This window comes from Gallinula chloropus (genome assembly GCF_964237585.1).
Source record: "Gallinula chloropus genome assembly, chromosome: 19".
NCBI lineage: Eukaryota > Metazoa > Chordata > Aves > Gruiformes > Rallidae > Gallinula > Gallinula chloropus.
Genome location: NC_140104.1, coordinates 6887076 through 6912862, shown reverse-complemented (window position 1 = coordinate 6912862; position 25787 = coordinate 6887076). Strand labels below are relative to the sequence as shown.

At 64.8% G+C, this 25787-nt stretch overlaps 2 protein-coding genes across 2 annotated transcripts in view; both read right to left on the bottom strand.

The window, feature by feature from the left end:
- Positions 1–1203: 1203 nt before the first annotated feature.
- Positions 1204–11983, bottom strand: LOC311198829 (nuclear envelope pore membrane protein POM 121C-like; the record flags this gene model as incomplete). Its single annotated transcript, XM_084272843.1, has 13 exons — positions 1204–1555; positions 1781–1909; positions 2631–4364; positions 4663–4839; positions 5141–5243; positions 5631–5752; positions 6467–6537; positions 7297–7388; positions 8424–8595; positions 8923–9003; positions 10722–10898; positions 11449–11643; positions 11733–11983. 13 exons carry the CDS (start codon positions 11981–11983, stop codon positions 1461–1463), a joined length of 3399 nt encoding a protein of 1132 aa, XP_084128969.1. The 3' UTR covers positions 1204–1460.
- A 2503-nt stretch (positions 11984–14486) lies between these two features.
- Positions 14487–25787, bottom strand: part of HIP1 (huntingtin interacting protein 1) — a gene marked incomplete at its 5' end in the record, with an annotated part of 38766 nt that continues 27465 nt past the window's right edge. Inside the window, 24 exons of the mRNA XM_084273230.1 lie at positions 14487–14843; positions 15165–15276; positions 15795–15856; positions 16023–16146; positions 16347–16452; positions 16559–16659; positions 17020–17113; positions 17257–17315; positions 17424–17534; positions 17621–17757; positions 17949–18056; positions 18159–18245; positions 18358–18505; positions 18676–18870; positions 19627–19728; positions 19822–19938; positions 20037–20125; positions 20221–20404; positions 20780–20852; positions 21010–21107; positions 21709–21840; positions 22133–22208; positions 24118–24175; positions 24683–24823. Of these exons, the coding sequence (XP_084129356.1) occupies positions 14833–14843; positions 15165–15276; positions 15795–15856; positions 16023–16146; positions 16347–16452; positions 16559–16659; positions 17020–17113; positions 17257–17315; positions 17424–17534; positions 17621–17757; positions 17949–18056; positions 18159–18245; positions 18358–18505; positions 18676–18870; positions 19627–19728; positions 19822–19938; positions 20037–20125; positions 20221–20404; positions 20780–20852; positions 21010–21107; positions 21709–21840; positions 22133–22208; positions 24118–24175; positions 24683–24823 (2525 nt within the window). The 3' untranslated portion in view covers positions 14487–14832. The remainder of the gene's footprint in view (positions 14844–15164; positions 15277–15794; positions 15857–16022; positions 16147–16346; positions 16453–16558; positions 16660–17019; positions 17114–17256; positions 17316–17423; positions 17535–17620; positions 17758–17948; positions 18057–18158; positions 18246–18357; positions 18506–18675; positions 18871–19626; positions 19729–19821; positions 19939–20036; positions 20126–20220; positions 20405–20779; positions 20853–21009; positions 21108–21708; positions 21841–22132; positions 22209–24117; positions 24176–24682; positions 24824–25787) is intronic.

The following is a 25787-nucleotide window of genomic DNA, read 5'->3' as shown; positions in this document are numbered from 1 at the left end:
GGGCAGGGATTGGGGGGGCTGCTGTTGGGTGCCTCTCAGCCCCAGCAGCCTCTTCCTGCAGAGTCCCCAGGCAGAGGAAGGGCCCTGCTTGGGACTGGAAGGAGGGGAGGCAGCACCGTAGCTCCTCAGAGCTGGTAAAACCCAGGATGGGGGGGAGGGGGGGTAGAAATGAAAAACCAAAAGCAATTTGGATTTGAGGAGGGGGGGGGATACCCATTCGCTCTGGACTCCTTCCATGAGCGGCTCCACAGCACCCCGAGGTGGGGAAGGGGCATCAGGAGAGAGGGAAAGGGAGGGGAGAGACTGCCAGGGACGGAGCCCCCACGCCTGGAGGGGGCTGACTCCCTGCCCACCACCCCAGCTGCCTTCTGTCCAGTCACGACACGAAGGGACGACTCACCCAAGCGCGAGTAGCCACGCAGTGATGCTACTGTCAACACCCAATTAGCCAGGGCACGTCCCCTGCCAAGGGACAGGGCGCCCCTGGAGAAAGAAACTCCAAACAGCAAATCCGGCATAACCAACATGCCGCCACGCACACGGTTCAGCTCTTCCTCCAAACTCGGTTCAATGAGCACACGGACACGGGAGCACGAGAAAGCAAAACAGGGGGAGTCACACAAGCGGGGTGGGTGGGGAGAGCCCGCAGCCCCGGGGGAGCAGCGAGGGAGAGGAGGGCTGCTCGGTGGGACAGGGAAGAGTGGTGGGACCACCATCCCCACCCTGCCCCTCCAGCCAAAGTCTTGGGCTACAGCACGTCCTCGTTTTGGGGGGGATCATCCCAGCGAGGGGGTTCTCACCCAGCTGCAGGAGCCGGGTCACCCTGAGCACCAAGATGCTCGTCCCGCGGCCTCAGGCTGGCACGAGCCCACCCGCCCGAGCCGGGCTGGCACTACCCCAGCCCCCATCCTACAGGGATGGTGAGGAAGTGGAGCCCTCGTCTGGAAGTGCGTTCACCAGGCCACAGGATAACACAGTGGGGAAAGGCTTTGGGGCCTGGTGAAGGCAGCATACCCCAGGAGCTGGAGCTGCAGCCAGCAGGAACGCCTTCAGCCAGGCCTGGGGAGGGACGTGCGGCACTGCCAGCTGCTGTGCCCGGGGCAGGGGCTCTCGGGGGGCTGGGGGGGGGGGGGGGCACAGGGACAGCTACAAGAAGCCAACGGGAAAAAATTTACATATTATGAAACATGGAAACATGGCAAAATAAAGTGAGGGAGGAAACGCTGCGGATATGTACAGAGTCACCAGCCCTGGCTGCGGAACTGTTCAAGTAAGACGGGTTTAGCTTCTCCTGTCCCACCCTGGTCGCTGCCACCCGGCACGGTCTCCAGCTGGCATCGGGGACAGGGGCCCGGCCCCATGGCTGCCAGTCCCGTGCTGGGTTCTGCTCCAGCCCGGAGCGGCCGCGCCGGCACGGGCGGCTCTGGCACAGGCTGGTGGGGGCCCAGCAGCACCGCAGGTTACTTTTTGCGGGTGTGCTGCCTCCGCGTCTGCAGCCGCTGGCGACCACCGGTCTTGGATCCTGCCCCGATGGAAAAGGTAGGGGTGGATGACCCTGGAAACAGAAAGGGTGCTCAGGACCCTGCAGCCCTGCTCAGCTCTAGCACAGGGGCAGCGTAACTGCTGTCCCAAGGATAAGATGGTTTTGCCTCACAGAGCCCAGCAGGTACCCACTGAGCTCGCCCAGAGCACAGCCCATGCCTTCTGCTGTCCCCAGCCCAAGGGGACAACATGCCCCACCAGCTTCCCAAGGCCAACAACGCACCCACTCCTTCCTTACCGAAGGAACCGCCAGCTGTTCCGAAGCCGGAGGCGGGAGTGCTGGGCGTCCCGAAGGTAAGGCTGCTGCTTCCACTCCCCCCTGCTCCTGGGACGGGCGTGCTTTGCCCAAAGGCGGGAGCGGGAGATCCTGGAAAGACACACACCACCATGAGACAGGCCTGGCAAAGAGGGAAGAGCCTGGACCCTGGGCAGTGCCTGTATGGCACAGCTCCCTGGGCAATCAAGCGCTGCAGTCCCCCTGGCCCGACCTCCTCGCCCAAGAAACATCTTAATGGGACAAGCCAGGCCCTCCTGGCAACCCCTGGGGCTCTCCTGGCAGCGGGCAGCACAGCAGGATCTGTGGCCAGGGGGGAACCAAAGCCTCTCTAGATCTACCTTCTAGATCGAGCGGCTGCTCAGCACGGGGGCTGCAGCCTGGCAGGAGGGGGGATGGCCCAGCCAGGGTGCAAAGCAGTAGGGGGAACCTCAGGGTGAGCAAGAAGCGACCATGGTCACTGTCCGGCAGTGGTTTCTCCTCGCCAAGAACCGCCAAGCTGCTTTTAAGCACTGGCAAGACCGTTCCTTCCACACAGGCCTGCGAGGAGCCAGGGGACCGGTGCATTCCAAGGAGCCAGGAAGCAGCAGGTTTAAGTTTTTAAGGATTCCTCAGCACAGCCAAGGGCTGGGGATGCAGGCAGCGAGGGATGGACGCACTGTCCTTCGCACGGCAAGGCAGCGCGAGGCAAGCGCCAGCCCCACCATGCTGCTGGGCCTGGGGAGCTCAGCAAGGCTGGGGAGGAGAGCTGCTGCCTCAACCCTGCCTGGCCCTTCATCCCCCAGAGAAGTCATGTCCCCCCTCCCCAGCTCACCTCCAAACACGGGCCTGCTGTCGGGCATGCTGGGCGCGGTGAACGCGAAGGGTGAGCTCTGAGCCTGCGCACCCAGGGCGTTCTGTGCCAGGGAGGAGCCAAATGGTGCTGCTGAGGGGGTCGTCCCGCTCTGCCCGGCCCCAAAGCTGAAGGCCACGGCGGGGGAACCGCTGCTCAGAGAGGGGGTGCCAATCCCAAAGGCGCCAGCAGAAGGGCCCGGCTGTGATGTTGCCCCAAAGGTGAAAGGAGAAGGGGTGGTGCCGAAGATGGCAGTGCCGGTGCTTCTGCTCGTGGTCTGGGTGGTGGAACCGAAGCTGGCGGTGGTGGAGGTGGCCGTCCCGAAAGAGAAGACCGACGCGGTGGTCCCAAATGCCGCCGGGGTGCTGGTGGTGCCGAAGGAGCCCTGGGTGCTGGGGGTACCGAAGGAGCTCTGGGTGCTGGGGGTACCGAAGGCTGGCTGAGCACCGCTGCCAAATGCTGGCTGAGCTGCAGACTGGGCCGCCGGGGATCCGAAGCTGAAGGTGGGGCCGAAGCTGACAGGGCCGGTGGTGGGCTTGCTGGCAGGAGGCTGACTCTCTGCTGTACTGGTGCTGAAGGCAGACTGGCTCCCTGCACCGGGATACGGCGGTGGCGGCTTTGCGCTTGTGCTGAAGGAGCTGCCGAAAGCCGAAACGGAGGAGCCAAACGTCAGCGTCGTCTGGCCTGTGGTGGCTGGGGCAGAAGACGTCAGCACAGTGCCTCCAAAGATGCTGAAGCCCACAGTGGTGGTAGGGGCCGTTGAGTTGGAAGGGGCCTGGCCAAAGGCAGGGCCTCCTGGGACACTGGTGGTGGCAGCGACCGTGGCCGGAGGTGGCTTTCCAAACTGGAACACAGGCCCTGGGGTGGCAAAGCTGGTCTCTGTGCTGGGTGCTGAGCTGACCGGGCCACCGAAGAGGAAGGGCTGCGCCGTGCTGGTGGCCGTGGTGGCAGTGACAGCCAGGCAGGGGGCAGGGCTGCTGGAGGCAGGCGTGCTGATCCCGAAGCTGAAGACGGGCTTGACGGTGGCATCTGTGGAGGAGCTCTGGGTGGCGGCTGTCGTGGCGGCGGTGGTGAAGATGACGTTGGGGAGACCCGTGAGTCCTGCTGGGGCCGTCGTGGAGGCTGCAGGCGGGTCTGCGGCCGAGGCCGGCTGTGCCGCAGGTTTGAAGGCAAAAGGAGAGGCCTTCGCTGGGGATGACGCTGTTGTGACGGTGCCGAAGATGGGCTTGAACATGGCGGTGGTGGAAGGTGTGGAGGGGAGGCCGGAGCTCGCAGGCACGGTGACTGAGGCGGAGGTGACTCCCAGGCTGGGTGCTGTGCTTTCGCTTTTCGGCAGAGCGCCGAAGATGGGCTTGAAGACGGGGGTGGTGGTGGTGGTGGTGGTGGTGGCGGCAGGCCCAGAGGCCGCCGCGCTTGTTGCCGGCTGGGTGTCAGCAGCAGCGTTCAGCGTCCCGAAAAGGATGCTCGGCTTTGGGAAGGAGGGAGGCTTGCTGGGGGTCGGGCCCAGCTCTGTGAATGCAGTGGATGCCAGGCTGCTGGGGGGCTGTGCCCCTAGGGCAGAGGGGGCAGCAGGGGCCACCGGTGTGCTCAGCATGGGCACTGGCTTGGTGTCACCAGAGGTGGCAGGCAGAGGGCTCGACTCCACCGACACAGCGGGAGCAGGCGGTTGTGCGGCTGATGAAGGAGGCTGGGATGCTGCTACAGCTGCGGCAGGGTCTGGAAAGGGCAAGAGAGCACATTTAGGGACAGGGGTCAGCCACAGCCAGCCCTTCTGCCAGGCAGCCACCCTGCTGCAGCACCCAGCCCCTGGTACCAGCCCCAGCCCCCCACCCTATCACAGCACCCAACGGGGCCACAGCATCCCCAGAACATCCCCCTCCAGGCCTCTTGCCAGTTCCACTGCCAGAAGATCCTTTCAAGGGGGAGTTTTGCCACCTGCCTCCCACCCAGCAAGGCCACGCACTGCTCCTGCCTTGTCCTGCCACAGCCCTGCTCCACTGACCCTCCTCCTCACCTGCCGCTGTGGGGGCGGCCTGGCCACTCTGCATCTTCTTCAGGCTGTCCAGGAGCACGTTGGTGCCGGCCAGGGCAGGAGCTGCCAGGGCAGGCGCAGGCCCCAGGGCAGTGACAGCAGCCACTGGCACGCAGGACACGGGCGCAGACTCCGCAGTGGTGCTGGGGGCCACATCTGCTGGGAAGGAGCAAGAGATCAGGACTCAGGGTAGGATCCTACCCCTTAGCAGAGCTTTTGCGGCTGGGAGGGAAGCTCTGTTAACACCCCACCGCTCTGGCCCTGGGAACCTCACCCACTGCCCCAGGACACGAGCTCTGCAGAGCCTGAAGGAACATCCCCAGGCCCAGGACCATGCACAACTGCACCAGCAGCTTCCCCCGCCCTGTGCTACAGACACCCTCGTGCCATGCTGGCCCCAGCTCCAGGTCCTCACCTCATGCAGTTCCCCCCCCACACCCCATTCCCAGCCCACCCTTACCAGCTTTATCCTCTAAGACTTTGTTGAGCCACTGCAACGCTGCCGCCTTCTCCGCATCCAGGTCCTCAGACGTGACAGAGTAGCCCAGCTGAAGCGGTGGGGGCTGCCAAGAGAGAGCAGCGGCTCAGCTCCTTCTCAGGGAAGCCAGCAGAGCTTCTCTGAAGGTGTGGTGAAGGCTGGCCGTCACGAGACCCATGGAGCAGGTGGTTCTGCCACAGCACGCTACCGCAGAGCTCCGATCGGCAGGCATTTTGGCGCTGAGGGCACGGCCGGCCTTCCCCAGGCCATTACCTGGTCCGGCAGCAGGCGGCACAATCACGCACAGCCCACCAGACACGGGGGCTGGGGATAGCGTCACTTCCCACTCGGCCAAGGACGGGGCCTCCTTCCTGAGGGCAGGCAGGTCAGTCTCCCCCCAGCCCTGCAGAAATTGCAGTGAGCACATTCTATCGCCAGAGGAGGGCAAAGGGGCTGCGAGACAGCGACCTACCAGCACCAACTGCTCCTCCTGGCGAGACGACAGCAGCCTCTTCCTGCGCTTGGGCTGCCCGCTGCTCTCCGCAGAGGGTGGGCTCAGGGAGTTCTGCTTCTTCCGCACCGGCGTCTCCACCACTACAGGAGGAGACACGTTAGGACCAGCTCCAGGCACAGGGAGTGTTTGGCTCCTTTCTGAGTCCTCTCCAGATGAGCCGGCTCAGGGGGCAGAGCCAGGCACACGGCTTTAAGGCTGCGCTGCCCCGGAAGAGCGGCCGGCTCCTCTGACACCTGTGACAGAGCCTACTGGGGGTCTGCAGGGCAGAGACCCCTTCCTGCTTCTACAGGTGGTCCTTGCACACTGCTACCTGCACCTCAACCCCCCCCAAATTCCACTCTCAGGCAGCGCTGCGCCACGGGACCCAAGCACCCATCTCGTTCCCCCAGCACAAGGAACTTTAACCCCGCCTCAGCACAGGGAGAGCTGCAATAAGCTCAGGCTGGAATTTATCAGGGCACTGTGTGTACCCTGGGTCTTGCCCCAGGGCTGACACCCAGACCTGCTGGCTTGGGTGCTGGTATTCCCCTCACAGGGCAGCTCCCAGGCGCCCACTGGCACGCAGGGACTGCTGCTGGCACACAGGGGCTGTTGTGTCTGCACCCCAGGTTATCACCTGGAAATCCCTTTAGGGCATGCACCAAGCACAGATCCATGCTGCTGCCCTGGGACTGGAACATTCCCAGCTTCCAGATGACACCTCAGGCCGATCCCACTTGCAGATCTCAGCAACCCCCTGTCCTGCTGCCTGTCCATCCCAGCCTGGCACAGAGCTGGGGCCCACCAACACTCACCTTTCTCTGTCTGCAGCTCCTTGTCGGACTTCACAGGAGTGGAAGCATTGGAACGATGTGACTCTTCTTCCCTGTGCAAGAAGGAGAGAGCCAGTCAGGGCCAACCCCAGGCTCGGCCTTGCCCCCAGGGCAAGACCCGAACGCACCAAGGACCCCCATCAGCATCCCCACCAGCATCCCCAGTGTGGCTCTTTGCCTCCAGCAGAGAGCAGACCTCAGGATGAGAGCCTTGCCCTCACCGCACCAGCTTGAAAGGGGCTCCCAGCAGAGAAGCTGCCCCCTCCCCAGAACCCCAACTCAGTTGAGCTGCTGAGCCTCAGGGGTCACAGGCCAGTCACTGCCCCTCGCGGGTCCCTGCTGCCACGGCAGGTGACTGTGTCTGTTCTAGCTCTGACACGAGCTCCTCTGTTCCTTCTCGGAGCCAGGGAACAACAGCCAGCGCTCTGAGGCAGCTGCTGAAGCACAGCCCTGGCCTGAGCTGATGCTGAAGAGATGGCAACAGCCAGGGCTTGTCTCTTCCCAAGGTTTCAGTGTTAAAACAACCCCAGCCATGGTGCTGCCACGAGGAAATGTCACCTCTGAGCAACCTGAGCCCCTGAATCTCCAGCCTGTTGCACAAGCAGGGCAGGGGTGGTGCAGCCCAGCGCTGCGTAACGAGCCAGCAGGGACAAGGAGCAACAGAAGGAGGATGTCTCCACTCCAGTGGGTGGTCTCAGAAGGGGCTTGGCCTGCCCCAGCTCCAGCCCCGGCAGCGGGGTGGCTGGGAAGGCGGCTTCTCCCCTCCTGCTCACAGCAGAGGAGCAGGAGTTGCTGGGCAAGCAAGTGGTTACCTGGCTTTCTTGAGAGGCCACTCAGGTGTCTGGCAGCGGGAGGATGCCGGGCTGGACAGCGAGGACATGCTCATGCCACTTCTCTTCCACAGCTGGAACGCAGAGGAAGACTGGCAGTAACTCGCTGCTGTGGGGGCAGGGGGCACAGCCCCCCCAGCCTTCTGCTAGCTCTGAGTTAACTGCCACCTCCCGGGGCTGTGGTAAGGAGCCCAGAGCCTCCCTTGCTCCAACACTACCTAACTCCCTGCTGCAATCAGTGGAATGCAGAGCTGGGCACCCCAAACTGAGCCCACATGGGGGGCAAGTGGCCTCCAGGCCTGTTACCCACAGGCCAAGTCCCAAAGACGAGGAGGAAGGATGCTGCTGCTTTGATGCCAGCTCCTGCCTTCCCGCAGCAGAGCCTGCCCCAGGCACCCTGTGCAGCTGCTCTGGCAGGAGCAGGTCCCCTCCTCACCAGGGTGTTGGAGCCAACAGGAACCACCTCAGGGATTTTAGGCTCCCCCCAGCCAGAGGAACTGCTTCCCCATGGATATATTCTGAAGAAAACCCTTCCCTGCAGACTGCAGAGCTCTGTTAGCCCCAGCTGTGTCCCACTGTGACACCCAAGCCTGGCCCAGGACACAAGCAGTGTTTTACTGCAGCTCAGCAACTGCTGTAGGGGTCTGGGACAAAGTGGGAGCGCACAGCTCCGATACTGTCTGACTCCAGCTGAAGACATGGCAGAGCAGCACAGCCACATCCTTTCCCTTCACCCAGATCTATCCACCCCAGCAGACTGGCAAAAGGCTGAGTGGGGAGAGCAAAAGAAGCCTCCTCCTCGCTTTGGTGTAACACAAGCACTGCAGCGGGACAGCCCAGCCCGGGGACGCCCCTGGCATCAGGCACAGAGGGACAACTGCCAGGGACAACTACCATCGCTGCCAGCCTGGCAGCTGCCTAAGGCATGGCGAGATGAGCCTGCCTGGCCGAGCTGCACCGGAGAGTCCCTGCAGCGCCCGCTGCCAGGTACCGGGGACACAGCGCTCTCCCCTGAGCCCAGCGTCCCAGTTCCACAGCGTGATGGATCCCTGGGGGCCGTGCCCCAGTGTGTGGGGCTCCGGCACGGCCCCTGGCAGGGCGCTTCCTACCTGGGCGAGGCCGCGGCTGGAGCTGTAGGAGCTGGCGATGGCGTTGCGGCTGGAGCTGGGGATCCCGCCAGCGTAGGTGTTGTTGAGGGAGCTCACGGAAGAGGTGCGGGACCTCTTGTTGGAGCTGTCATCCAGGCAGTGCGAGATGGGGCCCCTCTTCAGAGAGCCTGGCCTGGGGGAGGTTTGAGAAGATCCCGTCAGCTCCCCACCACGCTACCCACAGGCCCTTTAAACGCAGGGTGGGCTGGGAAAAGCCACGCTGCTCCCCCCTAGAGAGCAGGGCGTGGGCATAAGCCTCATGAGTGGTACAGCCCCTGTGGCCACGGGCCCATGCACAGAGCGGCAGACCGAAGGCACGGCCGGTATCCCTTGCTACCCCCTGAAGCTGGGCTCCAGAAGCGAATGCCAAGCGCTTTTCCAGAGCCCACAGCCTTCTGAACCACCCCCCCCCCCCCTTCTAAGCTCAGCTCACAGCAGCTGCTTCCTGACAGGCACTTACTTGGGTATGAGAGAGGAGGAGGCACCGTTGGCTACGAGCGGCTCAAACGCCGACTGCGCGCTCCCACTGCTGTCGTGGCGCCTGCGGAGAGAGGGCAGAACAGAGGCAGCAGAGGCAGGGGCTGCTCCCCAGCCTCAGGAGAAGACCCCTTCCAAAGAAAACTCCTGCTTTTTTCTTGTCTCTCAACCCCCCAGACAGAGGATTTCCCCAGAAGATCCCCTGCTGCAGATCTTCTCTCCTCCCAGTCCTGTCCTCACTGACCCTCACCCTGAGCTGCCTCCTCCCAAGCACCAGCAGCTCTGTCAGCTGCCTGCTGGGCAGAGGAGTTTTAGTAACAGAATCTTGCTCAAATCCATTGTTCTGAGACAAAACACTTCAGAGGGGCTCAGCAGCTCATTTCTGGAACGGACCTGGAGCTCCCAAACTCAGATCACCTACCTCTTCCTAACCAGTGTCCTGGACTGCCCAAAGTCAAAACCCGGATCCCCCTTCCCAACGATGCAGCAAGGATGCAGTGAAGTCTGAAAGCCTTAAAGCAAAGCCTGCTGTGAAGCTGGAGGCTGTACCATCAGCCCAAGCTGATCTCAGGCACGCTGACCCCATCACACAGGCGATCCCACGCTCTCCAGCTGACAGTGGCTCCTTTCTGACCTTGAAGGTCACAGGGTTTTCTGCCTATGAGCATCCCTCGTGCCTGCCAGGCTCTAACACCTTCAGAATTGGCTTTTGTGGCTGAGCTGGCTCTCAGCATGTTAAAAAAAAACCCAAAAGAAAACCCCCAAGCTGACCCTGCCCACACACCCATCCTGCTACCCTGCTGTTCTGTGGAGCTCAGACTGACCCAGCCTTGGGAAAGGTTCCAAGGCAGAGGGACACCAGTGCTGGAGGAGGGGACAGCACGCTGTGCCACAGCACAAGGGCAGCCCCAGCAGCTGGACCACGTGTCCAACCGCTGCCCACGGTGCTCTTCTGTGGCCCCTTGGGTCCCCTGCTCCCACCCCAGCACCAGCAAACGGCCTCCACAGACACAAGTGGGAGGCACAAAACCCAGGAGTGACACAGTGCTGTGCCTGGGCAGTCAGAGAGGCCCCAGCACACCTGGACACCCAGGACTTACGCCTTGTCCTTCCCAGAGCGCTGCCAAAGACGCTGCACCCTTCCTTCTTCAAGCTCAGAGCTGGGAATCTCTGACCTTGACCAGCAAAAGCAGGAGACAGTCTCTCCTGTTTACCCTCATGTTTTCACCTCCCTTTGCCAACTACAGCACACAAAGGAAGTGGGAGGGTCTTTTAAAGCATGATGATCCTACCCAGGGCTCTGAGACCGGGGGATCCATCTCTCCTGGAAGCCCCAGGCTGACTGAAGGACAGGGATGATGAACCTTCGCTATTTCCCATCACAGTTCCCTGCTCTGCAACCCCCTGCGAGGACTGATGCCACTTCCCTGCCAGGGAGCCCTGCCAGGCTTCCCAGACCACAGCCCAGCCTCTCCCAAGCCCAGGGGAACACACCTGACCCCAGGAGCTTGCCCAGACAAAAAACTACACCACGTCCCCTTGATCCCCAGGATAAAATGAAGTCTTGGAAGACTTTTTGACACAGCCCAGAGCGCTGGGTGATGCAGCATGCTTCCTCTCTGCAGTTCACATCCCATAGCACTTTTCCCACCCAGATTCCTGGTCACACTGGGCCCCGCATGCTGCTCTCTGGGACACATCCCACTTGTCATCACTGAAGTGCCAGGCCCGTTTACTACCTTCCCAGTGCACTGGCAGTGCCCTGGAGTCCTGGGTCATTACCTTCTCTTGCTCTCCTGATCATTCACAAAAGTCTGGTCCTCTTCTTCCTCCTCCTCTTCCTCATCCTCCACACGCCTCTTCCTGGTCCTCTGGAGGGCATTCAGCACAGCCTCTCTGGAACACGGGTCCGGGCTGCTGGTGGCTGGGGAGGCCACAGACAAGAGCGGCTGCTCCAAGCTGAGGGGCAAAGCAGCACAAGGCATCAGGTGAGGTGGCTGAGTCTCCTTCTCTGGAGATATTCAAGTCTCATCTGGATGCCTATCTATGTAATATGAGATAGGGAGCCTGCTTTGGCAGGGGGGTGGGACACGATGATCTCTTGAGGTCCCTTCCAACCCCTAAGATTCTGTGATTCTGTGAGCCAGGGCCTGAATGGGGCCCTGAGCAGTGCTTATCAAACCCGCAGGGACAATGCCCCCTGCACCCTGCTCAAGGGGATCCTGCTCTGGCAGTGGGGATGGACTGGATGATCTGCAGGGTCCCTCCCAGCCCCAATCAATCTGAGGCTCTGGGAGGGGGAGTAACATACCCCCCCACCTCACCCACCCGGGGAAGCGGGATCTCCTGGGAGCCCCCAGCAAGGCGGGATGGGGCCGGAGCAGCACCCCCTCCCCCCCGGGCCATGCCTCCGGGAGCCGCTTCCCCCGCCCGGGGCCATCGCGGCGAAGTTCCCCCGGCGCCGCCCACGCGAGAGCTGAGCCCGCGGCGCCGCCGCTCCCACGCTTACCTTGGGGAGCGGGTCAGGCCCGCGGCCGGCCGGCCGGCGTTGCAGAACGGGCTGGCCCGGCGGGCCCAGGGCAGGCTGCGGGGCGAGGAGGCCAGGCGGCGCGGGGAGGCCAGGCCGAGCGGCGCGATGCTCCGGGCCGGCGGGCAGCGGTAGCGCGGAGCCTGCGGCGAGCAGCGTGGGGCGGTCAGCGGGGCCCTGCGGGGACACAGAGGGGTCGGGGTCAGCGCCGCCGGGCCGCGGGGCTCCGCCCTCCCTCCCCGCCGCCTCCCGCCCTCCCCGCTTACCCGAACCGCCGCGGCAAGACCCTGACGGGCCGCCCGGGGCCGGCGGACGGGCCCCCGTTATCGACGCTCTTCCCGGGCGGGCGCGGCGCGGGCGGGCCGGGCCGCATCGCGCACCAGGCCCCCGCCGCTCCCAGCGCCGCCGCGCCCAGCAGCGCTCCCCGCAGCAGCAGGCAGGCCAGCGCCAGCGCCACGGCCAGCGCCGCCGTGCCCCACCGCCCGCAGCGGCCCACGCCCGGCCCGCCCCCCGCCATGGAACCCAGCACAGCCCCGCCGCGCCGCGCCGCGCCGCCCGCCGCGGGCTCCCGGCATGCACTGCGCGGCGCGGCGCCGGGAGGGGCGGGACTCGGGGCGGGACGCGGGGCGGGGCCTGGCGCGGGCTTCCCCCAGCCCCGCCGGTGTCCGCCGCCTTCATCCCGCTGCCCTGGCCCGGCCCGTCCCCACCCCCCCCGCGCCCCCGTTTCCACAGCCGGTGCCCCGTGCCCGCCTCCCGCCCGTTCCTGGCCGCAGGCGCGGCGCCCCGTGCCCGGGCCCCGTCCCCTCCGGGAGCAGCGGCGGGTCCCTGCGTCGGTTCCGCCGGGCGCCCCGCGGGAAGGACGCTGCCGGGTCCCCGGGGGATGCGAGTGGCCGGGGCCGCGCTGCCCGCCGTGCCGCCTGTGGGGCCCACGGCGGGGCGCGGCTGTGGGGACGGGGGCTCGTTCCGGCAGCCCCGGCAGGGCGGGGGGGGCTGGATGCTCCCCCCGGGAGCGGGATGTCCCGGTGCAGTACCCCGCCGGGCCGAGGGTTCCCCTTAGCACCGCGCCCCTCCTCCAGACACTCCCACCACCCACCCACCCAGCAGCGGGACCCCCACGCCACGGTACTGACAGGGAGGGCAGGGGGAGCGGTGGACCCCCCCCCCCCCCCCCCCCCAGGAAATGACAAGGGGACCTGAGCCCCTGCCAAGGAACAAGAGGTGATGTGAGAGGCGATGTGGGGGGCAGAGCCAGGGAGGGGGAGAGGGACATCATCACTAGGACGTCAGTCGGGTCACCACCACAGCATCCTCCCGAGGTCCGTTTTTGGGGGGCTGGGACTGCTGCGGTGACACAGGCTCCCCCCCCCCCCATGCCCCGGCACGGGGCTGGGCTGGAGGCTTTATTGAAACACCCAGCACACACAAGGTAGTAATTATTATTATTATACAAGGAAAGAAGAAGTAACCCAGCCTGCAGTGGAGGGGCACCCCGCTGCCCCGTCACCAGCCGCCAGCACTGGGGACCGCGGGGGGACACTTCCCCCCACCCTGCCCGGCCAAGGTACAAAAAGAAGTGGTTTCGGCCGAGCGATGCCGCCATCCCTGAGCCCCCCTGCTGCCATGCCCCCCTTGCTGCCCCCCGGCCCTGGCCTGGAGGCCTGAGGTAGTTGGGGGTACCCCCTGCAGACAATACTCCCCCCCTCCCCCCCCTCCCCCAAAGAGCAGGGAGGGTTTTGGGGCTCCCCGTGCCCTGCAGCAACAGGATGGTTGGTACTGCACGGGGAGGGGAGCCAGCACAGGTTGGGGAGGCAGCAGGAGCCTCCGCGGGGTCCCTGGGGGCACGAAGCAGGCGTGCTGGCAGCGGGACTGGCTGGGGGATGCAGGGACACTGTGTCCCTGAGCTCTCCCGGGCAGTGGGGGTGGCAGCCCTGAGGCCATGGTGACGGTCTGGCTGGGCAAGGGGATGCAGGCAGGTCTGAGTGCTAGCCATCAGCTGAGGGACATCACTTGGAAAGCACATGTTGACAGCTCACCCACCCCCCAGGAGAAAGGCTAATGGGTGCATGGGCGCTGGTCTGGCTGCTCCCCCCCCTCCCCCGAACCAGCAGCTGCCCAAAGGCAGGGTGCAGGATGGACACCCCAGCACCTGCAGGACCACAGGGGTGGCTGTGGGGCAGAGGGACAGCACTGCACCGTGTGACCCCCCTGTCCCAGCCACAGCAAGACAAGAGGGGGTGGGGGGCGCAGAGCTGGCAGACACCCTCCCGCACTGAGGCCACTGCCCCAAGGCACAAAGGTTCCCTGGCTGGTGTGAGGCCCCAGCTGCCCCTGCCTGAGGCACTGCCAGCACTGCTCCCCCAAAAGAGGGGGCAAATACACAGGGTGCCACTAGCCCAGAGTGGGTACAGGGAGCTGCTCCCTCTGGCTGTGGGAGACTCTAGTTTTGGGGCACCCCAGCTGCCCCCCAAACCCTCCGTACTACTGCTCCAGAGCCACCCCACATCCCCAGGAGCTGGTGGCTTATGCAGTGGCACCGTGGCTGCCCAAACCCTGCCCAGCACCTTGCGGAGGGTTTATTGCTGGCATGAACACAGTGATCTGTTGGGGCAGGGCAGCCCAGCTCTGGGGGGGGGGCGGGGGAGTGTTTTGAGACCCTGGGCTCAGGGGCAGGACCTTATGGCAGCACCCATCCCACTGCCCACCCTGCTCCCTCCTCGCTGCTGGCTGCAGCCCAGCCCACCAGCCGGGTGGTCCCATGGGAACGCTCTTCCCCACACTGCAGCGGCCAAAGGCACTCAGTGCCCCCACCGGAGCGGGAGGCACGCCTAGCACCAAGCCTAGCAGCACCCCAAAAGCCGGCTCCCAAGCCAGTGGCACCCCCGGGGCCCTGGCAGGCTCCTTCCCGGGGAGGGGGGGCTGGATGTTCGTGCCGAGCCAGGGACCGGGTTAAGGCTGGAGAAGCAGCGAGAGCTGAACGACACCCGGCAGCTCTCGCTTGGCCAGAGCTGGCTCCGAGAGTTCAAGAAATCTGTGCAAAAACAAAACTAAAGGGTTAAAGACACCCCCCAGGGCCCCCCCCACCCCAAGCAGCTCAAATAAATACACGTGCGGGTTGCGGCTGGTGAGGCCTGGCTCCGGCTGGCCAGGCCTGGCTCCGGCCTGGGGTTTCGCCAGGCGTCTCTCGGTGCTCCGGAGCTGGAGGTGGCTCTTGGCAGGGCCAGGGGGGGACATGGGGGACGTGTGCTTCGGGGTTGGCTTCTGCGCCGCTGTACTGGGGATCTTCGCAAAAGGCTGCACGGAGCTGGGTCCTGCGGCGGGGGTGTCCCTGCGGCGGGGGTGTCCCTGCGCCTGCTCCTGCCCCGGGTACTAATCTGTGGCTGCAGTGGTGAGAGAGCGCAGGGGGGGAAACTGAGCGACACAGTGTACCCACAGCAACCCCCTGCCACGCACCCCAGGGCTCTGCAGGGGGGCAGAGCCCCAGCAGCAACTGGGCATCTGCCCGGGGACAATGCAGGTCCCCCCCCCCCTCCAGCGCAGGTCTGGGTCCCAGTGGCTGTGCCAACACGTGCTGACTGTCCCCAGGCTCTGCTTGTGCCAGTGGAGCCAAACCTGGGCTGCCTGGAGCACAGGGGTTCCCCACCCAGCACTGTTCCCTCCCAGAGCGGCCTCCCAGCTGGAGCAGGCTGGGACCCACTCACCGTCCTCCTCCCAGCCCTCTGCCACTCCTGCCAGCTCGTAGTGCTTCTTGCGCAGCTCCCCCAGCTTCTGCCGCTCCTTCTGCAGCTGGTTCTCCAGCTCCAGCACCCGCACCTGAAGGACAGGAGGCACACTGTGGGCACCCCACGCCTGGTTCAGCACCCAGGGGCTCCAGCAGACACAGAGCTGTGTGGGGCTGGGTACCCCCATTTCATGCCCGTTACCACCCCGATGGTGAGCCCAAAGGCCTCCAAGGTATGACCCGTGACTGCTCCGATGGCAGTGTGGTCCTAGGGAGGGCCCTGGGCTCAGGTGGGTGCTGCCTGTGCAGGCAGGTGAAGGCAGAGTGCCCAGGGAATTCCCTGGCCAGGGATGCTTGTGCCAGGTGAAGGTGGGGGCCATGGGGCAGCCCAGTGGGCATGGCCAGCACCAGGATGGTGACAGCTCAGGGACCAACTGCTCCCAGCCCCTGGGCAAACCCCACTGCTACCTGCCCACCCTGGGCTTTTCTGGGAGCTGATGCTGCCCAGGAGCAGGGAGGCAGGCAGGGAGGGAGGGATCCATCTCTCCCCCAGCTCTGTCAGCCTTTCGTTAGTCCAAACAAGGCATTATCAGGGAGTGGAACCTCCTACCTGTGAGTCCATCTCCTGTCGCTTGATCTGGGTGAGCGTCATGCTGGAGAAGTCCATACTGTCTGTGGAGAAAGAACCAGCACCCCCCTCTCAAGCTCTGTCCCCCAGTTTGGACCCCACCAGCAGCCCCCATGCTGCCAGCAAGGGGCAGCTGCCAGAAGAGATGAAGCTGTGCCCGGTGAGCAGACACCTGAGGGCAGAGCTGTGCTCCTGCAGCCCTGTGCTCACCTTTCTCCTCCACCTGCGACCTCCCGGCCTTGGTGGAGGCCACCACACCGGCCGTGGCCTGGTTGACGCCCCGGGAGGCTTGCTGGAGCTTGCAAAGGTTGGCGCTGTCCTTGTCTGCCTTCACCTGCCCAGCGAGCAAGGAAGGGTGTGCTCACCCCCCTGCCAGGGGAGCACCCCCACAGCTCGGGGTGATGTGGTGCCCAGGGGTCACCCCAAAAGCAGGGCCAGGGGAGCAGCCTTGCTGCTGCTGGTGTAGGGAGAGAGCATCTCCCAGAGCTGAGCACGGGTGGCACTGGAGGAGCCTCTGGGGCAGTGGGCTCCTACCTTGGAGGCTGCGACCAGCTGGGCGGTGCTGGCGGCGATCTCCCGGGAACACACCATCAGCTCCTCGAAGGTGCCCTTGCCTTGCACCACCAGGTCAGCAGCGTCACTGTGGGAGGGGAGAGAGGGGCTGCAGCACCCGGCGCCAGCCCCAGCCCCTCCCCGCAGGGATAGCAGGACCCCACCATTGTCCTCCTGCCTCTGGTGACACTTACACCATGACGGTGGCACCCCAGCCCACGGCCTTGGAGGCGGAGATCAGACCCTCAGTCCAGCGGGAATTCTTGGCATAAAATTCCTTGGGGGATGCAGCGCCCTGGCATGGGGAAAGGCAGAGTTACAGGCTGGGGCTGGGGGACAGAGGGGTGGGGACCCCCAAGCCCCCACTCTCAAGGAAACCGCATCAGTCAGGGTTTCATTTGAGGATGGGGATGGGAGGCATGGAGACGCTGAACCCAGGAGGTTAGGGGGTCCCCTGGAAGGGGAAGGACCTCTGTGACACCCTGGAGCTATGGCGAGACCCTGGGCTGGGGCAGGAGCTCCCAGCAACCTGTGCTGGTGCCCCATGGGCCAAGACTCCAAGCAGGGGGTACGCAGCCCCAGTGGGCATGTGGAGGTCCCCAGCTGGCCAAGCACCTGCCCCCCTGCCCTGCTCACACCCCTGCTCCCAGCTCACCCTTCCGCTCTCCACGATCTCTCTCTGGAGGTCCTTGGAGGCCAGGACCAGGATGTGGATGGCTTGCATGAGGCCCGTACAGGAGCCCAGGATCCTGCAAGGCAAACCCCACTGAGCCCCACTGAGCCCCACGGGTGGGGCAGGGAGACCTCAGAGCTGTGGGGCAGCCGTGCCACCCGTGGTGCTGGGCCTCCTCCTGCCTGCCCAGCTCCCTCCAGCCCCACGGCCACCGCTGACCTCTCGTTCACTTCCAGTTTGACCCCAGTGTCGCCAGCCCGCGCCTTGCTCAGCATCTCCTGGTAGAGGGAAGAGTGGCAGTGCTGAACCCCGCACCACCCCAGCCTCACCCCAGGGGTGCAGGCAGGGACCCCAACTGTGGGGCCTGCAGACACCCCACCCCTGACCTCAATGCGTGCGGACGCTGTTTCAATGGCCGCCGCTGTTGCTGCCATCTCCTTGTCCACCAGGTCACCCAGCTCCTCCTGCTTGACATCCAGGCCCCTGGGCCGCAGCTCCTGTGGGGTGACAGGGACTGTCCAGAGCCAGCCCAGCACTCAGATGGTGCCCAGCCCAGCCTGACCCACCCCGCCAGGACACCCACCTCCGCGATGGCACTGATCCGGCGCAGGCAGGCTGTCACCGGGCGGCAGTCGGCGCCTTCCACTGTCCCTGGGTCCTGCAGGGCACTGAGGTAGCTGATGGCTTCGCCGCCACACTGCCTGCATGCCTCCAGCAGCCCTGCGGGCAGCGCCAGCAGCTCAGGGTGCTGGGACCCTGTCCCATCCTGCCCACCCAGCACCCACCTGTCTTAACATCCCGGTTACCTCAGCACCTTGCCCACTTGGTCCCCCACCTACCACAGCCCCGTCCCTCCCCAGAAACGTGCCTGCCGGCCCCGGCCCTTGCCCACCATGGCAGGCAGCACTTACGGTCGGCGGGCTCCATGGGGGCCACATGGGAGGTAGCGCTGCCATGCAGGAGGGTGTCGCTGATGAGGTGGGCGAACAGGGCCAGGCAGGGCAACAGAGACCCCAGGGCTGTGCCAGGACAGCGGGCACACACCTCAGTGCCCGCACGCCAGGCACATGAGTGCCAGAGCTGCCCCGTGCCCCAGCCTGGCCCCAGCCCCTCGCTCTCACCCGCGCCGTCGGAAAGGTATTTGCCGTGCGCATCCCACAGCCGCTCGACGCACTCGGAGGCTGCCAGTGTCCTGGACAGGAGGCAATCTGCCGGCAGGCAGCGGGCAGGGCTCAGACACATGTGGCACGTCCGCTCGCTGCCGCTGGCACAGGGCACGGCAGGGGCAGTGCCGGGTTTGCCAAGCAGCGACCAACTCACCCGCGGAGCCGGTGCAGCCGATGTGAGCGGGATCTTCCAGCCGCCCCAGCGCATCCTGCACCATCCGCTCAGCCTCGCGCGCGGTGCCCTGCAGCAGGGCCATCTGCTCCTCGGCCTGGCGCTGCCGCAGCGCCCGCTCCCCGCTCTCCTGCCAAGCAGAGCCGGGGCAGGTGTCACTGCCCTTTCCACACTGGTGGGCACCCACCCCTATGCCCCACCACTGCCTCTAAGTGCCAGCCGCCCCCCCTGGGCACGGGAGGGCAGGCAATGCTGGGATGATGCCTGGTGTCCCCAGGATGCCTGGTGTCCCCAGGGTACCTTGTCTCTCAGCTGGGTCTGCAGCGTCTCCAGCTCCATCCTGCTGCTCTCCTGCTCGCGGCCCAGCGTGTCCCGCAGCTGCTGCAGCTCAGCCCGCAGAGCAGCCATCTCCTCCCCGTGCCGCTCCGCTGCCTGGCTCAGGCGGTCCCTCTCCTGCTCCAGCCCAGCAATCCGGGCACCCTGCTCCGCGCCTGCCTGGGGAGGCATGAAACGGTGTCAGGGATGTGCTGTGGGAAAACCCTCTGGCTGGGGGGACTTGTTTGTGGTCCAGGCTCGGGCCACCCTGACCGCCTCTGCTTGGTGCATCGCAGCGGGTGCCAGCAGCCCAGCAGGGTGGCAGTAACCCCACAGCACCCATGGCCTTGCCTAGGGCCGACTGAGGCTCCCAGAAAGTGCTTCTGCTTTGATCAGTGAAAATTCCCTCTTCTTATGGCCATCAGCATCCTGACGGAGGACTGGAAGAAGGGTGCTGGCTGCCAGCCCCGGAGCTGACCCTGCTCCATCCCAGTCCCTGCTCCATCCCTGTTCCGCCACAGCGATTCTGCCCGCCCCAGGGATGGGCAGCTCTGTTTTCTTGGCGGCTTCTGCCTTCTGCGAGGAGCCTGGAAACCCTGGCTGTGCTCCAGAGCTTTGCAGGCATGACAAGCCCTCTTGGTATGGCTTGCCATGTGATGGCCTGCTCCCTGCCTGGGCAGAGCCTCCCTGCCTGATCCTGCTCTTGCTGAAGGCCATCGCTCCACGTGCTCTTGCGCCCAGGGAGCGTTAACCCCCCCAGTATAACCATTAAACCCACCACATGTGGGGAGGAAGAGAACAGGGAGGTGGTTGTCAGGCCAAGGGTGGGTGATGCTCCTAGATGGGGAACACATGGCCCAAGCACTGGGACAGTAGGGGACCCCTCCTTTGCTGGGGGCAGCGGTGGGATTGGTGGGGTCACCCATGGGCTCTCACCTGGGTGCTGGAGTCCAGGGTGCCTTGGAGGACCTGCAGCTCCTGCCTGCTGGCTGCCAGCTCCCGCTTCAGCGTGTCCAGCACCTCTGCCTGCTCCTGTGACTGCAGGGAAAAGAACAGGGATTGCCGGTGCTGGTGACCCATGGTGCAGCCCACCCGACCAGCCCTGCCATGTCCCCCTGCATCCCTGCTCACCTTCCTCTGAGCCTGCTCGCTCACCCGCTGGAAGGAGTCCTCCAGCTCCTTCTTCTCCCGCTCCACATCCCCCTGGGCCTGTCGGGCCACCGTCACCTGCTTGGTCACCTCTGCATTCTGGCAACGGTGGAGAAGGAGCTCAGCGACCCGCGGCGTGGGGACACCGCTGGGACAGGGGATGCAAGGGGGGCGGGGGGGTGGTTTGGGGAGCCCACCTTCCGCAGCAGGTCAGCGTGGTTCTGCACCAGCTCACTGTACTTCTCCTTCAGCTTGCTGTAGCGCTGCTCATTGGCCTGCGCCCGCCCTGCCACGGACACGGGGGTGCTGAGGTGAGCAGCCAGCCTCCCTCCCCGGGGCTCCCCCCCTACCCCAAGCCGTGTGCCGGCTCTCCCCGCTCACTCTCAATCTCAGTCAGGCTCCTCTGAGCCTTCTTGGTGTCCTCCCGCTGCTTCTTCAGCTCCTCCAGCTCTGCCCGCAGGAACTCACTCTCGTCCTGCGCCTGCTGCTTCAGGTGCCTCTGCTCGGCCAGCTCGGCCTCCAGCTCGCTGGCGCGGCCGCGCAGCTGCACCGAGCCCCGCGCGCTCTGTGGGGACGCAGGGGGGCAGCTCCTGGCACCGTTCGGCAGCCACCGGCCCACACTGCCCAGCAGCCACCCCAGGGGTAGCACCCTGCTGAGCCCCAAACACTGCAGGGTGCAGGCACTGAGAGTGCTGGGCAGAGGGGGTGAGCCTGGCCCCCCACCTCCCCCCGCGGACCCCTCTGTTTGGGCAGGGATGGCTGGGGTGCAGAAGCCATCAGGGACAGGGACAGGGCAGGACAGACAGACAGGGTCACTGCTTTGCCTGCCTGAGAACACAGCCAGAACCGTCCCCAGTGTGAGCTGGCGGGGCTCACCCTGCTCCTGGGCTGCCACATGGGTGGCACGTTGCCTTGCCATCACCAGGCAGCTGTCACCCACCTCAGCCTTGAAGTTCTCCAGCTCTTCTTTTAGCGCTGCGATCTCCCCGTAAAGCTGCTCGATCAACCGGTCCCTGGGAAGAAGAGACATCGGTGACCTGGGGATGCATCCTGGGTGTCCCCTGGGCCACCACGGGTGCTGTGCCATGGCAGCCAGCAGGCAGCAGCCACACCACGCTGGGGAGCTCCAGATCTGGTCCTGGCTGCCCCGGCACTGCTGGCTCCACTCACTTGTCATCCTTGTTCATCCCGTTCTGGCTGTTGAAGTTGAAGGGGTCGCTGCTGAACGAGCTGCCGAAGATGTCATCAAACTTATTGTCGAACAGGCTCTGTGGGGAGAGCAGCATGGCCCAGTGTGAACCTACCAGCACCCAGGAGGGAACCTACCAGCACCCTGGAGCCCCAGTCCCATGCCCACAGCATGGCCGAGCCAGCCTGTGTGGGTGGGCTGCTGCTGGCTTGTGCTCCCCGGGGTTCTGGGGCACTCGATGTGGTGACCACGCTGAACATGGAGCATCACTGGTCTGTCCCCAGCTAACTCCTAGGGGGATGTCCTCAAAGCCATGCCACCAGATCCCCCTTCCCCGCCTGCACCCAGCGCCTGGACAGGAGACAGGTGGGCCCAGAGCTGAGAGCTAAACCAGGACTAAGCCAGAACTAAGCCAGGAGCTGAACAACCCGTCCGGCCATCGCTGGAGGGCACCAAACCGCCACGGGATGCATTCGGCCTGGCTCAGCCCTAGCAGCACCCACACGTGACACCCAGCACCCACACGGCCCCTGCAGTGATGCTCCCCCAGCCCAAGGCCATCCCCATCTCTTCAGCCCCCCAACCCGGCAAGTTTTTGGAGAAACAACCCTGGTCATGGAGCCAAAGGGTGCCCACCCCCTGCCAGCACCCCGAGGTGGGGCAGGGCTGCAGCGGCTCACCTGTGAGGCCGTGTCCATCTCCACCAGGTCCGTGATGGGCTCGCTGTCGGGTGAGGACGCCTCGGCCGGGATGACCACCACGGGGCTGATGTGCTCTGACAGCGCCGAGGCACGCAGGAAATTGGGAGGGTTCTGGGGGGGGAAGGGAGGGAGGAGGGCAGCGTGGCTGGGTGGGGGAGGACCGGTGCTGCCACAGGACTTGGGACTGTTGAAATCCTGCCCCGGTGCAGAGCTGGTTGTGCAGGACCCATCGGGGCAGAGCCAGACCCCGCAGGGCCACCCAGGGAGGGATGTGAGGGACCAGCCTCGGCCCCCACCAGACCTGCACCGCCCCGGCAAGGTGACAGGCCACCCCTTTTTGGGTGCTCTGCCACTGCCACCCACCCTGTAGCTGCTCCTGGCTGTGGGGAACACAGGGCCTCACCTCTGGCAGCTGCGGGATCTGGATCAGCCGCTTGAAGTACTGCAGGTTGCTGGAGCGGTAGAAAAGGTCCTTCAGCCTGCAAGGGGCAGGAACAGTTAGGGACAGCTCTGTCCCAACCCAGACACCCCTCCCCAACTGTGGGCAGTTCCAACCCTTGCCAGGCTCCAGGGGGATGTCACTGGCCCACCATGCTGCCACCAAACCCATGGCACATCCTGGGCAGACTCATTGCTGACCTCCTGCCTCTAGCAACAACTGGCTGCTGGGGGCTTTCCCCATCAGCCCTGGGACCTGGTGAGCAGGGAGATGGACCTGGAGCTTGAGCAACCTGGTTAAGGAGAAGGTGGCCCTACCCACAGCAGGAGGGTTGGACTGGATAGTCTTCAGAGGGCCTGTCCAACATGAACCTCTCTGTGTGCCTGTGACCCACGGGAGAACAGCTGCACCAGCCACACTGAGCTACAGCCACTGCCCTGCTGTACAACCACCACCCCACTGCACAGCCACTGCCGTGCTGTACAACCACCACCCTGCTGTCCTCACCGCAGCCAGAGCACCGGAACCAGCGTACTCGCTCCCACCCCACAGCAGCTCACAGCCTCTTGTAAGCCCAATGCCCCCACCCCACGCTGTGCTTTTCATGAAGCCCCCCAATCCCACCCCTCACTCCCCTGCTGTGCCAAGCACTAGGCTGCCCCCTGCCCCCTCCCCGAGCCCTGTTTATCCGTCAGCCCCACAGCCCCCGGTAACCAGGGAACCACGACTTGGTTCTGGTGCTCTCCTCCCACACCCCGTTTTAAAACCTCTCTTACTGACACCTTTGTTTGGGATAGATGCAGGTGCTTTCCCCTCTCTTTGCCGTGTCCCTGCAGGGATGACTTTTGCCCCCTAAAAGCCACCTCCACCCTGCTGCCCAGCCACCTCCCTGGCACCAGGCTCTGCATAGGCTCTCCAGGGGCCTTTACAGACGCTTCACCCCTCAGCTGCCCCTTCTAATGAACTTCCTTGAGTCCCTGCCACCTCGAGTCCCTGCCACCTGCAGTCCCTGCCACCGGCAGATTTTTAAAGCTCAACAGACATGGGAGGAAAATCCCTTTTCCCTGTCCCAGGTCCCCATGACTCTGAGTCCCCTGAAGCTTCAACAGTGTGTCCCTCTCCCAATGGCACCAATGGGCCCACCACAAGCAGAAAACACCACCAAGGGTGCTGAGCACCCTGCTCACCCAACATGTGGCCCAGGGCACCCCTGGGGCACTCCCACCCGCAGTCCCCCTGCTCAGCCCCTCAGTGCATCAACTGGGTCTGAGGGTTTAAACTGCCGGACGTGCCGGGAGTGGCTGAACGCCTTGTTGGAATTAAAAATCCCATTATCTGGCAATTCATTAGCTGTGGATTAGCCTCGTGGAGCCTCTGTCTGGAAGGAAGCTCCTGGGAGAGCCAAGAGGCCAAAGCAGGCTGGATTTTGGAGTCCCGCACAAGACCAACCCCTGCGCTGCCTGTCGCCATCGCTCAGCTGCTGAGGCCCCACACAGGAGCTGTGGCATCCCCAGCACTGCCATCGCCCCATGAGCATCCCCTGGCACTGCTGTCACCCCAGGAGCATCCCCTGGCACTGCCATCGCTCTGGGAGCATCCCCAGCACTGCCATCGCCCCATGAGCATCCCCTGGCACTGCCATCGCTCCAGTCTCATCCCCCGGTGCTGCCATTGCCCCAGGAGCATCCCCTGGCACTGTCATCGCTCTGGGAGCATCCCCTGGCACTGTCATCACTCTGGGTGCATCCCCTGGCGCTGCCTTCGCTCTGGGAGCATCCCCTGGCACTGCCGTCGCTCTGGGAGCATCCCCTGGCACTGCCATCACTCCAGTCTCATCCCCCGGTGCTGCCATCGCCCTGGGAGCATCCCCTGGTACTGCCATTGCTCCAGGAGCATCCCCTGGTACTGCTGGCAGTGGGGACAGGCGGGCTCCAGGGCTGGGCACTTACTTCCTGAACTGCTCCAGGAAGCGATCCCGGTGGCCCTGCAGCGTGTCCGCTGGCAGACCTGGAAGAAACAGAAATGCATCTCCATGAGCAGAAGGAGCACGGATCAGGGGATCCCCACCATCCCAGCCATGTGGGGATGGGTCTTTCACAGAGGTGACCACCCTCCTCCCAGGGTCTGAAGGCTCTGGGCTCAGCATCCTGCTGTGGGAGGGGGTCATGTGTCCCCCGCCCCAGGGCAGGAAAAGGCACCCAGCTGGTGTTCAGGAGCTGCCATCATAACTCACGCTCCTTGGGGATATGGGTTTTGTGGCCAGCACCTGCCCAAAGCTATGGGGGCTCCTGGTAGGTGCCATCCCTGTGGCCAAGGGGCATTCAGCAGAGCAGGCTCCTGGCACTGCTCCATCCCCCTGAGCTCCCACTTCCCTGTCCCTCAGCCTGGTGACTCCCTTCACTCCCCAAACAGGCTGGGAAGAAGGGATGGGGGGGGAGCGAACAGCCCAGCCTGAGCAGGGTGGTGATCCCCAGCGTCCCCCTCTGCGTCCCCGTCCCCGCTGGGGCCACTCACAGGAGTGAAGCTTGAAGAGCAGCTTGACAGTGTAGTCGTAGAGGTGGCTGCAGTCCAGGATCACCTGGATGAGCGGGGCCAGGCGGCACTGCCCCGCGGCCGTCACCGACACCGAGCGCGACATGTCCAGGGAGCTGAACACTGCGGGGAAGGAGCGAGGGGTCAGGCTCCGGCAGCGCCAGGGCTGGCACACCACATTGGTCACAGCCAGGCTCGTCACCCAGAGCAAGAGACCATCACCTGGAGCATGACACCCGCTGGGGCCCTGGGAACCCACCTTCTGCCCCACAGCTCGGTGGGAGGGAGAATCCCTCCCCCCTCCCTGGACCGCCAGCAGGCATGGGAACACTTCAGCCTGGCACTGGGCTGCAGGTGCCCAGCCCTGAGCCCCAGCTGGGTCCTTGGGTAGAGCTCCTGGTCCCCCAAGGGTATGTGGAGCCTGCTCTCTGCCCACTGCTGCCATCCCACCGGCACCAGGGTGTGCCATGCCTGCCGGAGCAGCTGGCAGTGCCTCCTGTCCACAGCCCTCTGCCCATGTCACATCAAACTGCATCTCATGCTGGGGCTGCAGGATGTGCCCCATGGCACCAGGTTGTGGCGGTACCCAGCCAGGGGCACAGGACGTGGGGCTGCTGGGGATGAGCTCAGCCTCGCTCACAGGCCTCCTCAAAGTGGCCGGAGCAGCAGGCAGAGATGGAGGCTTCACTTCCCTTCACCCAGCAACCCCTCTGATGGGGGGCAGATCAGCCAGAGCTCCAGGGAGCACTCTGGACAGGGCTGCACACCCCAGCACCGTCACCCTGCCACAGGACCGCAGCCCTGCTCCCATGCTGCTGAGCCCGGCCCCATCCTGCCAGCACCCACAGCCCAGGGCATGCACCACACAAGGGCTTGCCCCAGAACTGCTTTAATTTACCCCAAACCAGGCCCTGCTCAAGTATGCCAAGGCACGGGGCTGGCCTGAGGGTTGGGACTGGCCTGTTTCACCCCTCTGCTCGGGCTGCAGCAGGCAGGGTGCCCCTGCGATCCCCCTGCACCCCTGGCAGCTCCCGTTGAGCACCAGGGAAAGGCAAAACCTGTGGCAAGCCCATGAGCAAGGGGAGAA